General features: G+C 38.3%; 1 protein-coding gene across 2 annotated transcripts in view; it reads left to right on the forward strand.

Annotated features, from left to right (window-relative positions):
* The window catches only part of SRGAP1 (SLIT-ROBO Rho GTPase activating protein 1), a 278,005-nt gene that overhangs the window by 157,000 nt on the left and 105,466 nt on the right, over positions 1 to 15,539 (forward strand). For both annotated transcript variants that reach the window (XM_068562033.1, XM_068562032.1), the window contains exon 4: positions 3,805 to 3,867. In XM_068562033.1, the coding sequence (XP_068418134.1) occupies positions 3,805 to 3,867 (63 nt within the window). The remainder of the gene's footprint in view (positions 1 to 3,804; positions 3,868 to 15,539) is intronic.

The following is a 15,539-nucleotide window of genomic DNA, read 5'->3' on the forward strand; positions in this document are numbered from 1 at the left end:
GGTCTGCTCTCACTGTTTTCACATTTTTAATGAAATAGAATCCAGAGGTATACTTAACCTATTGAATTTTGATGGACGTTTGATAATCCAGATATTTTCTAATTAAAGCGTTTCAGTGCATTAGTTGAGTATATCAGCATCCTGTGTGCCACAGCAGATGTGTTTTGTTTTTAAGATTGCTTCTCTTGGGGTCCAGAGTCGTATTTAGAAGAAAGGACTGTTTTTCACTGTTACTGTAATAAATTGGAGACATGTTTAAAGCTGGGGTGGGGATAACATGAGGTGATCTTGTCGTTGCTTCTGTGCCATGGGGACAGGGACCAAGCCCCCAGCACTCGGACTAGGACTTGATGTTGTCTGGTCCGGGGATCTGTGAACAAAAGGGTGTGCAAATTCATGCTTCACACTTCAGTCACGTGGTCTAGCGTTTCAGAGCACAGCCCAATTCTTTTAACAGTTTTTGCAGGCAAAAGGAGTGGTGCAGGGCGGGGAGAAGATGGTTAATTTCGAGGCTACTAACTAGGCCACGGAGAGTTTAGACTGTCGAACATCTAGGCAGAATCTTCGGTGATGTGTCATGAGGGTAGCCGGGGGTCTACCTCCCTGAAAATAACTCGCCACCAACTTCTCACAGAATTTAAAGTTCCCACTGGAGCCTGGCTCCTTAAGGGCCTCTTTCATGAGTTGTATATATCTTATCCCACTGGCTTGAGGAATTATCCATTTCCTAGTAGATGTTTGATTCATTCATCTGGTACCACCAGTAGTATACCCACGAAAGTGGAACACAGATAAGTTCAGTGTACATGTGTGGCAAGGGTGTACGGATGTAAGAAGGGCTCAAGGGCTGGAGCACAATACTTGAGGCCCTTCCAAATCAGGGGTCACTTGGGTGGATCTAAAGGCCAGGGTCATGGGGAGTGGGGTGAAGGACATCCAGTTCAATTCGACCAGTATCTGCCAAGCACCTCCTATGTGGAAGTCAATGGAATAAGTGTCCATAGAGACCAGAAGAAGGAAGAATACGATGTGGGCTTTTCACACAAGGGTGTTAACCGTTACAGTGTCTGGGAAAGAATTAAATAATTATAACATTTGTGGGATGTTTACTGTGTGTTAGGTACCATTCTGAGTTCTGTGTATGCGTCATCTGGTTAATGCTCTCATCAACCCTATGACATAGGTACCATGACTACATTCCTTTTATAGATCTGGAAACTCAGGCACAGGGGAGTCCAAAGCCTTTGAGACTTCAGTCCCAGCATTCTGACTCCAGAGTCCTTGCTTTGAAGTGTTATTCTATACTGCCTCCCAGACAGATTTTTTTTTATATTTCAGGGCCTCTGAGGAAAGGTGAACCAAAAATGTGAGAGTGTGCTCAGCAGAGAACAGTATGTCTGTTTTGCCAGACTTCCTCTACCTCATTACCTGAAATCTTGTAAAATGTGAAATGTACAAAGAACCTTTTTGCTGTTGTAAGATATTTGACTTGGCTGGTTTAGCAGGCCCTTATCGCCCGGAACCCAAGTGTTCAATCTGATCCTAAATATTCTTGGCTTGCAGTTAATTGGACCTAAGGGATTTTGGGGGTTATTGTTCTAAAGTCTTAGCCAAGATATATTTTCTTTTTGGACTTGCTACCTGAAATGTGGGCAGCTGAGCAGAGTTACTTGGTAGCCTTTGATCCCATTAGAGAGTTCTGAATTGGTAGCTCAGATCCTTGAATGAAATATGATATTAAAATAACACCAAGCTGAAGTCATAGGAGATTGCAGTGTAATGTATACGGTCAGAATAGCCAAGATTTAAGGGAAATAAAATGAGTTTCAGTTGGCTCCGTTTGCTCACTTGTGACTTTCCTTTCACCCTTCAGTAATTCTTAACCAACCTCTTCACATAGCAAGGACACAGCGAAACATAAAATCTCTAACCCAAGTGTAGGGATTTTAAATCTTTCAGAGCTCGATAAACACCAGCACCCTTTATCACTCCAAGAAAACCCAGGGACGAATGCAGCTACCGAACTTGAATTTCTCGAAGTTTAGCTGTTGCTCTGATGTCATCTTCCCACACTATTTTATGTTCACAAATTTTTGCTTCAGCACATGTGGCCTTTCTTAAGGGAGGCCTAACCCAATGACCTAGTGTTGGCAGACGGACTGTGTTTCATTTAGATCCTCTGATTTTTATTAAGGGTGGTCTATGGGCCTTTCTTTTCTGCCCTCTCACCAGTGGCCAGCCTTCACCAAAGGCAGTAACTACTTCAGCAAATCACACAAACAACAGTATTTCAACTTATTTACAGATTCATTTAGCAAGTGCTGATTGGAAGCTTCCTTTGTGCCCAAGTGGGACCTGGACTAGTGTCTTCTTAAATTCCATACCCTCGGCACGTCACTTTCCTCACCCTAGTTCTGGCCTCGTGCCCAAGCACTGTGCAGGACTCTGGGGTCGCAGAGCTGTTAAAGATATGGCCCTTACTCCCAGTCCTGACAGCCCAGTGGGAGACACATAAATGAACAATGGATGTTGTTGTTATTGTCTCAAACTATAGATTAGGCCATGCTACACATTTTTTTCCATTTTCTGTACCTAACTAAATACTGAACTCAAAACAGGAGAAAAAAAGAAAAGTAATTTGGATATATGATTTCCTTTAAAGTAACTTACAGATTTTGCTGAAAAAAAATATTCAAATACTCCTCTGTCAAACCCTCAGAATTAGCCTAGGGAAGAATATCTTAAATGCTGTCATTTACCCACTGAGTGGAAAAGTAAAACTCTCTTTTTTGTCTTAATGAAAAAATAACAATAATAAATGCAGAGGCAAAAAGTATGTGGAGCATAAGTGGCCTTACCAACTCACTACTTTGAAAGTGTTTTCTTAAAATTGTAGTCAGTCAAAGGGAGAGACAAGTATCATATGATATCCCTTATATGTAGAATCTTTAAAAATGATGTAAATGAACTTATTTATAAAACAGAAACAGACTCACAGACATAGAAAACAAACTTATGGTTACCAAAGGGGAAAGAGGTGGGGCGGGGTAAATTAGGAGTTTGGGATTAGCAGACAGAAACTACTATATATAAAATAGATAAACAACAAGATCCTACTGTATAGCACAAGGAACTATATTCAGTGTCTTGTAATAATCTATAATGGAAAAGAATCTGAAAAAGAACATATATATATATATATATATATATATACACATACACACACACACACATATATATATGTATATGTATAACTGAATCACTTTGCTATACACCAGAAACTAACACAACATTGTAAATCAACTATGCTTTAATTAAAAAAAAATTTTGTAGTCAGTCATATAGTTATTTTGGAGAGGGAGAGTTAATTTCCCTGTTGGTTTCTAACTTAGCTTCTGGGGACTCACACTGCAAAATTCCCTTGTGATGATACTAAGATGGGAAGCAAGATGCTGGAATTCATCTTTTCATGACTTAAGTTCTGCAACTCAACTTCTGAGCAAGCACGGTGCTTCACCCTCCTTTTTCTCGCTCTTGATAAAGTCTGATTTGGATGGTGGGAGAGCCATTCACACTGTCCACTTCTTTGCTTCTGTCCAGCCAGTGGTAACCATTGGTGCACACATCTAGTATTTAGAAAGGGTCATTTGGTCAAAGATGTTTATTGTATCAGGGTCGTGCTGGCCTTCCATTGTGTTATACACATTCTTCTATTTTCAGTCAGTGGACTTCTTAAGATGTTAAATCATCTAGAAACAAGTTTCTGTTACAGTTTTTAATATTGTTAATTTTTTCTCATTGCAGAGCAAAGAGATTGCATTCCAACTTCATGAGGACTTAATGAAGGTTCTTAACGAGCTCTATACGGTAAGCACGTAATCTTTCTTTTGGAAAAATCTTTGGTTTAGAATTCTGGTTTGCAGAAACACTTCTCTTATTAGAACTCATTCCAAGCTAGAGTGTTGATGGATGCTTGTCTGGTTGAAATGTGGAACCGAGTGGATCGATGGCACGAGACTGTTTCATGTAAATATGTATATGCAGTCAGAACACTTTAAGAAACTGGACTATAGTTGTCCCAAAAAGAATGTTTTTACATGGTTGGATTATATGTGATCTATTCATATATTCAGTTCCAGAATATTGAGGGGGAGGGGTATCTATTTTTCCTTCTTGGCAGTAGTTTGCTTTTCTGAATTTAAGTTTTTTCAGGTTAATGCATATAATCAGAAGAAATTAAATGATTAACTGTTAAAAAAACAAAATCAATGATTAGTCATATGCCTATGTATATTTTGTTTTACAATTAATGATCATATTATTAAATACGTATTCCTTCTGGAGGAATTTGACGAGTTTTTATTTTAAAAGAGAACAACATAATGAGAACTGAGTAATGTTAATTTGTTCTAACTATAGATATTTGCATTTTCATTACACAAGATTATTTGAATTTTTCTTTACAGGCAAATTAAACCTGAAACTTATTATTAAAATATGTTTCTTGATTTACAAATTCATTTGTTCCTAAAAAGCAAGTGTGTAAAATACAGTTTTGTGAATTAAATTGTTTTTAATGCTCCACTGATACTTGCTAATTAAAAGAACCTGTAGTTTTAAACTTTATAAAATGAGTGATATTCTTATAAAATCCACTTTCCAGTTTTTTTCTACGTGTGTGATAAATTTGTGTTTTTATCAGCATGTTTGCTACACCTGTGCTTTTGAATTAAATTGACGGTTTCTAATTGCTTGTTCCTCCTTCAGAAACCTTTATGTGCAAAAGCCTCGTGTTATAAGGTCATATCCATATAAAAGGCCATTTATTAGCCCACGCTTGGTGTGATTTATTAATTTCTGATAACCTAAGGTATCAACCATTTCTAGAAATCCTGGATGTAGAATTTAAAAGTTGAATCAGCATTGTGCCTCTGAGACTTCCACAGAAGAAATTCTGTCTTCTTCCATTGCACTATTTTAAGCTGAGGGCTTCATGGCACTTTCCTTGTGGTTCCCTTTGCTTGGGCATTGTTTTACCTAGAAATATAAATCAGTCTCTAATACTTTAAAAAATAAATCTGCTGGTTGTCATGGCATCATAAACAAGAGCCTGTTGTTTATGGTCTGGAACTGGTAATACTAGTCAGAGCAGCACTGACAAAGATAAACTTGACTGTTGAATACAAGAAAATCTGGTAGAATGTCATGAAAATTTTATCTCAGTGAGGGATGTGTATAGAGAAATTTCTCCTGGATTCAGCCTATCAAGTGGAATTAGACATCTAGGAGACTCTATAGTTGAATCAAGTAAGTTGATAACTCCTCAAACGTCTCATCAGTATCAGTCTGAAAGCCTGAAGGAGCCAGATTCTAGAAAAGGTCACCAGAGTTTAAATAACCCTGTCAGTCATTTAATCTCTGAATCAGTTGAGGAATCAAGGCATAGAGGAGACAGGCAAAGAGGTTTTCATTAGGTAGTCTGTAGATCACTTTGAGCTCTTGGGAGATAATTTTACTTTAACCAAACCAGAGAGCATGCACATTTGAGGTCAGATGTCATGTTCTGTGGGGAAAGACCGTCTTATTATACACACACACACACACACACTTTTACTCTGAAAGATGGTCTCTCTTGCAATTTAAATTCAGATACATAAATTCTGTCATGTTCAAATGAAATCTATCCATTACATATATTCAGTTTACATTCAGAAAGGAAGAAAAAGTGAGGAGTGTTTGAACAGGGGACCAAGGGTTGGGGGAATGTGGTTTAGGTTCTTTATTCAACCACTGACTGGTCACGAATAAATTACCTTCTGAGTTGCATCATGCATAGAATTTTTTTCAAGTGATGACGTAATAATGATTGTTGAAGTAATGTGTAAAATATGTAGCCTGAGGGAATTGAGGATGCTATTTAATTGCCTTTTCAAACAAATATTCACTCCTCCCTTTCAACCCTTGATACTCCTTGGGAGTTGAAGGTGAGCTCCTTTTTGAGAGGTCCATTAACTTCCTTAAACCAGAGGAGTGCTTTTTATTAAATTACAGTCCAACCTTAGTGGTGGGCAGTAGCCTTATGTGTGGGCTTCCCTGCCCCAAAATAGTTCTCTCACAGGTCTGTTGATTATTCCAAACATTCTATCAGAAGGCTTTGTCTTAAATAAAATACAAATGCCCAGGACAAATAGAAAGAGATGCCTTATGATCATTTCTACCTTAAAATGAACCGAGTTTTATCAGATTCTTTGAGAGCTGGTTGTATCCATGGGGCATGAAAGCCTGGACCTCTGAGCGGGAGAGAGCGGATGGTGGCATCTGAGTGTCGTCTGGAAGGAGAGGAAAGGCTTTGAAGACATGCATCCCCTTTTCTATACTTCTGCCTCAACCTTGCCTTTATTTACAGAAACAGGGCCTCAAAGTGTTTTTGAACCTACCACATGGGCCAGCCACAGCAGTTAGGATTACTTGGGCCTTGAGTAACAGAGGTACTCAGAGTAATGGCATAAACAAGATAGAAGTTTAACCTCTCTCTCACATAAAAGAAGTTCAGAGGTTGGCAGCACAGGACTGGTATGGAGGTTACATAAAGCCATCAAAGAATCAGGCTCCTCCTAATACACTGTTCAGAGAAACATAATTGTATCTTTGTTGGTAGAGTTCAAGATAGTTGCTGGAGCTCCAGCCATTACATCTGCTTTCCTGAAATGGAGAAAGGAGACTCCAACAGAATGGAGAAAGGAAAGAAGGGCAGGCCCTCTGTCTCTTACGAAGACTTAATGAAGGTTCCATATAACACTTTGATATACATCTCATTGGGCAGAACTTAGAAGCACAGTTTCACCAGGCTTCAAGGAAGTCTGGGAGTTATAGTCTTTTAGTTGGCCAGCTCGTTGACAGCCAGTTAAAAATTGAGGATTTTGTTAATTTGAGAGAGAAAGGGAGATATTTTTTAGGTAACTAGCCATGCCTTTCAAAGTAGCTAACATTTATTAAATGCTTATTATATATGGCAAGTTATTGTGCTAAGCACATGCATTATTTTATGTAATCCTCACAGTGTCTCTATGAGGCAGTTACTATCATTATCCCCATTTCACAGATGAGGAAACTAAGGCTCAGAGAGGCTTGCCCAGGTTGCACAATAAGTAGTAGAGTGGGATCTCAAGTCCAGGTCTGGCTCCAGAGCCTCTGCAGGTCTGTCATTTTATCTCTGTTGCCATAGTTTTGGGAAACCGTTCTCTAACAAAGATCTCTAAATGTTAATGCCACCCTAACAACACAAAGCACCTAAGCCATTTATCACTTGCTCCTTTGTATTTTTTTTTTTCCAGCCAGAATTCTTTTTTTTTTTTTTCTTTCACACACGCACACTCCTTTGTATTTTTTTAAATCAGTGGCATTAATGTTGCTTTAACAAAAACATAGGTGAAAAATTGAACATTTGCCTCACTGGCAACCTGTACTTCTTAGAAATGTTAATTTAAATGATCTAACAAGAAGGAAAAAGAAATAAAAAGAAAAAATACAAAACCAACAACAGAAAAAACTAAAAAATTAAAATTAAAAAAAAAAGATCTAACAGATGGGACTCATTGGGCTAAAAAAGTAAGAGTGAACCAAGATCTTCAAATTCCCTTTCTAAGTCTAATCCACTAATTAACTTCCTTTTCAGTTTAACATGTGAGAGAGAACTAAAGTAGGGTTAAGAAAGCAGGGAGACTGCTGTACTTTAAGGAAACAGAATTGACTGGACTCACATCGAACTTGAATTTGAATCTCAGCTCACTTAGCCAATCTGGGCATCTGTATTAGTCTGGGAGAAACAGAACCAATAGGAGATCAGATAGATAGATAGATAGATAGATAGATAGATAGATAGATAGATAGATAGATAGATAGATAGATAGATAGATAGATAGATATAGATAGGTAGATATGGGAGAGAAATTGATTATAAGGAGTTGATTCGTGCGGTGTGGAGGCTGAGAAGTCCCCATATCAGCAGGCAGCAAGCTGGAGAGCCAGAAAGTAATTCCAATCTGTTCAAAGGCCTGAGAACCAGGAGAGCTGATGGTGTAAGTTCCAGCCCGAGTTCAAGTCCAAAGCAGGAGAAGACCATGTCTCACCTCGAAGACAGGCAGAGAGAGCAAATTCCTCTTACTCAGCTCTTTATTCTATTCATGCCCTCAATGTATTGGATAAGGCTCACCCATGTTGTTAGGAAAACTAGTTTATCTATTCCACAGTTTTTGAATGCCTCCTACCATGCCAGGCACTTGTAGATGTACTGGGGATGTATAATAGATGTGAATAAAAACAGACCATGTTACTTCCTCTCAGGGCATTCATATTCTAGGGAGGAGAAACAGACAATAAACAAATAAATATATAGTATGGCAGGCGTACGTGCTAAGAGAAAAAATAAAGCTGAGTTAATACAGATTAAGCATTCAGAACAGTGCCTGGCACATAGTAAATGCTTATTAAATGTAAGTAGTTAGTGTCATCCTTATCGTCATTGTCATCTTCCTCATCATCGGTGAAGTGGGGATGGCAACAGCTCCTTGTCTGCCTCTCAGAGTAAAGGTGGAGATCAGGGATGATATTAATAGTAATTTCAGATGGTTTTTATATATATACATGGTTTTTCCTTATAATCAGTATATATTAGTTTTGTACAAAAAGAAAAAGGATGGTAACTTCCTGTAAGAAAACCAAATCAATAGTAAATGTGAACAGGGCTGTGACTGGGTTAGTGGAGAAGTGAAAAGGCAAAAATGGAAAAATGGTGACACAAAAGGTTAAAAGGAACATTCAAACCAAAATTTGCCTTCATCAGTCTGGTAAAGGGCTCATCATAAAACAGTGGTTTGAAGTGTTAAGCCTGTCCCCTCATACCAAAATCTCAAAAGGTTATGCTGTATTTTAGGAGAAAAACAATTATTTGTCCTATATTAATATTTCTTTACTTTGCCTAGGTTTTACAGCATTATACTCAGTGTTTTGAAAAACAAGGCACTTACCATCCTCAGTAAGCACATTCTAACGGAGATTAACACAGATGTCATGGTAAATCCACGTGAAATTGATTGTTAATTATGTGTAATTGGTGATTACTCTCTCCGTACATCAGTGACACACATGGCTAGCCAGAGTCAAGAGATAATCCATCTTCAAATTCCATTAAATTAAGAGGAAAGAACTGAGAAAATGAAGATTTATCCAGCCCTTACCATGAGGCACATGCAGGATCCCATTCATGTCTCACAGCAGTCCTATGAGGCAGGTATTCCTAATCCCAAGGTTACTAATGGGAGCCGGGGCTTCAAATAATTAGCTCAGGGTCACACAGATAGTAAACGAATGCTCCAAAATCTCAGCCCAGTTCCATCCCCAAGGCCCATCAGTTCCCCACTGCACAGCTGCCTTAGGGAAGGATGTGCAGGACAGGTGGGGAGAAGAAGGGTGGAGCCTGATCTAATAGGTAAAACTCAAGAGTTGAAACTTTTACACTGCATGCACTGATTGCCACTTGTAAAAACTTGATTGAGCTTTCCAGATTGTTGATGTGGGTTACAAAATGGGCAAACCCAAACAGCTTTGGGTTTGCACACTCAGCTCTAATATTAGGATATGTTCATTTGGAGGGCTGCCTCTTTAAAACATAGCTTTTCTTATAGCTTTAGTGTTATACGTGTCAACACCACCTGTTTAGCTGTGTGTTCTCACATGGTGATTAGTGCTAAGTATCCATTACTGGCTATTCCATGCACGTTTGTTTTCTCCCTTCTGAGCCCTAGCTCTAATTTGCCTAACAAATGTAAATAGAGAATAGAAGCTGTCCCTGTACAAACCCAAGTCTTCTGAGCCTCTTGTACAGGAGTTATTTGGAAAACAGGGTTTCTGAATGCACACAGATATCCACTCTGGCCTTTACATATCTTTGAACCAGTTTAAAATGTTAAAATAAAAAGCTAATTATTTTTAGAGGAGATGGGAGGGAAGACACTTTATTATTTCAAGCCCTTCTTAGAAAAGTCCACCTCTGAGGACTGCTGAGGAAAGCTTCCTTGGCTGGCTTTGTGAGCCTCCCACAAACCAGGAGCTAATGCATTCTTCTAGAAGAAGAAACGTGCCCCAGGCAAGGTTGAAAGGTCATTCTGAAAAAGCCCAAGATACTTGCCACGTCCTATCGGAAGATTTTTCTCTGTGCCTCAAAGAGGTTTTTGGGTTTTTTATTTTGTTTTGTTTTGGTTAAGTATTTATTTTAGCTCAAGGGCATTTGAAGTATTTGAAATATACATTTCCGTAGTGAAAATGCAAATTCATTGCTTTGAGAGGGACTACAAAGAGGTCTGGGTCTCGGAACAAAACACTGAACAAAGAGAAATAAGACATAAAGGATATGTAAAAGGCTCCCCAAAATGAAAACCTCTCTGGAATACCACATGCTCCGTGATGCCACCTGGAAAACTTTTTTAAAAAGCAGTCTATTTAGAGATCCTGGGCTGACAAAGTGTTTCCATATATCCTTGCCCTGGCTTTACTACTAGACACTTAGATGGAAAGAAAGAGAGGTATTGGGATCACATGACTCCCTGCCAACTTCTGAATTCTAATCTTGGCCTTGACACAGACTGACTTTAGAGACCAGGTTCGATAGTTTAACCTGGATTCATTTTCCTGCCAAAACGATTGAGATTAATAAAATTTCCATTGGAAGACTGTCTAAAGACAGCTGTTGTTTTTTTATTTTTAAAAAATTTGTTATTGAAATATAGTTGATTTACAATGTTGTGTTGTTTTCAGGTGTACAGAAAAGTGATTCAGTTGTTTATATATTATATATATTCTTTTTTTACATTCTCTTCCATTATAGGTTATTACAAGATTTTGAGTATAGTTCCCTGTGCTATACAGTAGGTCCCTATTGGTTATCTATTTTATATAGAGTAATGTGTATATGTTAATCCAAAACTCCTAATTTATCCCTACCCCCCCCCCCAGGACATCTGTTTGATAAGAACTTTATATGTAGATGTCTTTTAGGGTACCCTGCTAATTAATGAGGTGAAATGCTCGCTAGCTCCTGCTTGGAATTTTTCTTTTCTCTCTGAGATTTGAGAATTAGTTATGGTTGGTGCTTATGAACTACAAATAAAACTGTCTTTTAAAAGAAGTGAGCAATATGAACCGAAAACAATTATTTGGCTTAGAAATGAAAAAACAAAAAAGTGTTAGAAAGTATAGTTTAGTAAAAACAAAACATTTCTAAAGCATGTTTCATATCAAGAATCCTTCTCAGAGTATTTTATCCAAACTATTACATTCTGAAATATAGTAGTATGACTTTTAAATGATTAGAATGCTTAAATAACAATCAGAATGTTTCATTTGTATTGGGTAATTAAGGTACTTAGCTTTGTTTATCATTATTTATCAAAACCAAATATATAATACATATACATAGAATAAATCATGGGCATTTTCCTTAGATTTATTGTCTCAAAATGGACTAGAAATGTTGGCCAGTAGAAACGTAAAAATCATGTGAAGGGAATGAAGATCTAAATCTTTTGAGCTGGGTGATCCATTTCAACATATCTTAACTCACATGATTATCTGATAGAATTTTAGCGCTGAATGGGCCTTTAGAAATGATCAAATTAACCTCCTCATTTAGGGAGACCACCACGGAGACTCAGATTAAGTGATTAAAGTCCCAGGTTGGAACTGTAACCCAGGTTTTTATTTTAATTCAAATTAGTAAATAGGGCCCTACTATGTATGTGCTACTGTGCTGGGAGCTTTAGGCAAGACAGTACCAGAAGTCTGTCATATAAAAGCTAAACAAGGACTAAATAGCAACAACTAACCTTTATCTGGTACTATTCTAAGCAATTTACATAATTAGCTCTTTAAATTTTTCCAACAGACCTACAGGGTAGATGAGGCACAGAAAGGTTAAGTACTTTGCCCAAGGTCACACAGCTAGGAAGTCTCAGACCAAGCAGAGTCAAAAGGCTCAGCTCGCACACTGTGCTCCCTTTTTTTTAATAGATTTATTTATTTTATTAATTTAATTTTGGCTGCGTTGGATCTTCTTTGCTGCGCACGGGCTTTCTCTAGTTGCGGCAACCGGGGGCTACTCTTCGTTGCCGCTGCGTGCTTCTCATTGCGGTGGCTGCTCTTGTTTCAGAGCACGGGCTCTAGGTGCACGGGCTTCTGTAGTTGTGGCACGAGGGCTCAGTAGTTGTGGCTCACAGGCTCAGTAGTTTTGGCACACGGGCTTAGTTGCTCCGCAGCATGTGGGATCTTCCCGGACCAGGGCTTGAACCCATATCCCCTGCATTGGCAGGCGGACTCTTAACCACTGCGCCACCAGGGAAGTCCCAGTACTCCCTTTTTAATGGTGATAATAACTTAAGACAGACCATTATGTACCAACAGAAAGATTCAGCTAGAGGGCTTTGGAGTTCCAAAGAGAGAGGTCCACCCTGAGGATTAAGAAAAATTCAGAGAGGAAAGGGTCTGAAAATGGACAGGATTTTATGAGTAGGGCAGATGGAGAGAAGTTGGGGAAGGTTTTTGAGGCAATAGGAGCAATGTGAGCCAAGGCATACAATTAGGACGAACACAAGGCATATTCATAGAAATTCCCTCTGGAGCCATATCTAGAGAGAAAGGAAAAAAATCAGAAGTTGAAAGATTTCAGGAGAGTACCAAATGAGATTCTAAACGACATAGGCAGCAAAAAATGGTTAGACATCTGGTCAAAAGCAATTTGAAAGCTCAAAAATCTTTCTTGCATAGATTAACAAAGGCCTCTCACCTTTCTTCTTTTTTTCTCTCTTCTTTTTAATAAATGGAGTGAGAGGTATTGGATTTGAGAAACGGGTTTATGTGTCAAGTTCTAAACCATTTTCCATTAAAAGAAAAGGACTCCATGTCATTCTTTCCATTTTAGTTGATGCTACAATTCCAAGGGTTTCAGGTCTTTTATGATTTTAAAATTCCAAGTGTCTGGTGTCCTCAGCTTAAGTATTTCATATACTAAACCGTATAACTTAACTGTCTAATACACATGTGTAATGTTGAAGACATGTGAAACATTTCCCTGTAAAGAATTAATGATTTAAAATTGCAGGTGACTTTGAAATTTTAGTAAATTGGTTGGCCTTTCATTATACATGTACTTTCCCCCTCAACGTTGCCAACTGCTTGAAACTCTCCCTTCACCACTTCTGCTGCCACTGTGTTCACTATGGCCCTGGTTAATATGTATTCCAAGTGCCAATTTGTGGGTATTATTCTTCCAGTAGCTTAAAGTTGTACTTCAGGGCCTCTGAAGACTTCGTATGAAAACGCTTTTTGAAACAAGGACTTTCTGATGACCTCCCCTATCACTGACTTTCTCTGTTGACTTGTTGGGCAAGGATTAAGGCTCTTTGCAGCTCAGTATCTTTGATGCATAGAACAAAGACCACGCCTCTGCTCTCAACCTTCAGGTGTGTGAGAGTAAACAAGTGAGCATTGACACTGAGCACTGGCTGAGGCTATTGTGGGCTTTAAAGATATGATGGGGGGGGTGGTATTTTACAATTTTTGTAGCAACCGTGAAACACTCACTGTTTGCCAGTTACCACTGCAAGTGCTTGACATGTATTAATTCATTTTATCTTCACAACAACCTTAGAGGTATGATTCTTATTCCTAATTACAGGTGAGAAAACTGTGGAACGTGATAAAAGGCAAAACAAGGATCTAGGCAGTCTGATTCCTGAATTTAACCATTAGATCTGTTGAGAAATGGAATAGGTTATCTTTTAAGACGGTGCTCTCCTCCTTTGTAGAGTGGCTGCGCAGCACTTGTATGGAGAGGGTTTGTGATTTGTAAGTTTCTAGGATTTATGGAATGCCATTATTCAGCGTTTGTCCCAAACCTCAGAGTCTGTTCCCTGTCTCTAAGTCAGTTAAATGGAAAGTACTAAAAGCATGGTTGCCTCAGCTCTAAAATTATTAGAGGATCATCTCTGTTGCGTCCAGAGAGGCTGGGAGGAGGCTTTCAATAAATTTACAGGTCCTGTTAATATATTGATGGCAAACAGCCCTGTCATCAATGAGTTAGACTTGTGAGATATTTCCGTATATGGTGTTGGGTGCTGGGCGAGATAGAGGTCTCCACAGCTCTGTGTAAACCTCCCGAGGGCTTCCTGGAGAAGCTGACACCTGATTTTATGACAAAGGAAGGGTGGGAATGGCCTTCCAAAAAAGCAATTCGTGTGTGAGGGAAAGCACAGATGCGTGAAAGGGCATTGCCTGTGCAGGGAACTCCATGTGCTTGAATATTGCCAGAGTATTAGCAAATCATTCATGTCAGAATAAAGGGAATATTAAGCTGGACTTTGTTCAAATCCTCTGCCCTTACCAATTTCTCTTTACCCCACTACAAATGGAGTGCTTGAGAGACAAGAAAGGAAAATATCTTCTGCAAAATTAGAAGTTCCTGGATAAAATGACATTTATTTCATGTTAAAAATCTCTGATCATTGTGAAGTGGGCAGATATTATACCAAATTGTTCATTGCTCTCATGAAAAATAATCCTGATGAACCTAGTATAAATCAACAGAGAATAAAATATAATTGGATTTCTAGTAATAGAATGTAAAGGAATCAAAAAGGACAAGGCCTGTTTGTGGTACATTTTATGGGGCTCAAGAAATTTTTGCTGAATGTGAGTGTTCTTCGAGGGTTCATTCGAGATAAACAAAACCAATAACCCCTGCCTATTACTCAAAGATTTGAATTAGAAGCTGCCTCTGGTGTCTACTGGAAATAGAGCTAGCCCAGATTAAGATTAATAAATATAGGTTGCTTGTCTTACAAATAGAAACATTTTCTTTCTAAGAAGGCAGAAAACAATTTATCCTCTTTAGGATAAATGAGTCATTTTTCATTAAATATTTTTATTAAAGTAGCAAAATCTGGTGAAACTAATTGTAATTTATATTGCCATGTAAAAAATATTGTTAAATTTAGCACTTTGAAAAAGATGACTAATGCCCTGCTTTAACTTAAATATAACAGTCAAAGATAAAAGCACATAGCAAATCCTTGTGTCAACCCTGCACCTACCGGATAGTTCCTGGGTTTTCCTCCTTAATGAGCACTTGATGATTGATCACTAATCAGTTTGAGAGCTAATTAAAGTCACTAGAGTGATAGATACCCCAGTTTAATATTCATCAATGTAATAGTACATTAGAGTATACAGGCATTGTTCATTTCTAGATATTTTCTGTGCAGCAAAGCAGATGAGTTATGGCCTCAGAACCCATGGAAAATTCTAGGAAGACTCTTATGTCCTCGGCCTAGCATGGTATACTATTTGCTGCCTCAATCAACAGAAGCAGGAGATAATTAGTATAATTTGTTGTTAATGGGTTTTTCCTTTTGATTAAAATTTATCTGCCATCTACCCTGACACTGAAAAAAATCAGCCTCTTTAGCAACTGAGAAGTATATTTTATATAT

Source organism: Eschrichtius robustus, chromosome 13, assembly GCF_028021215.1.
Source record: "Eschrichtius robustus isolate mEscRob2 chromosome 13, mEscRob2.pri, whole genome shotgun sequence".
Lineage (NCBI taxonomy): Eukaryota > Metazoa > Chordata > Mammalia > Artiodactyla > Eschrichtiidae > Eschrichtius > Eschrichtius robustus.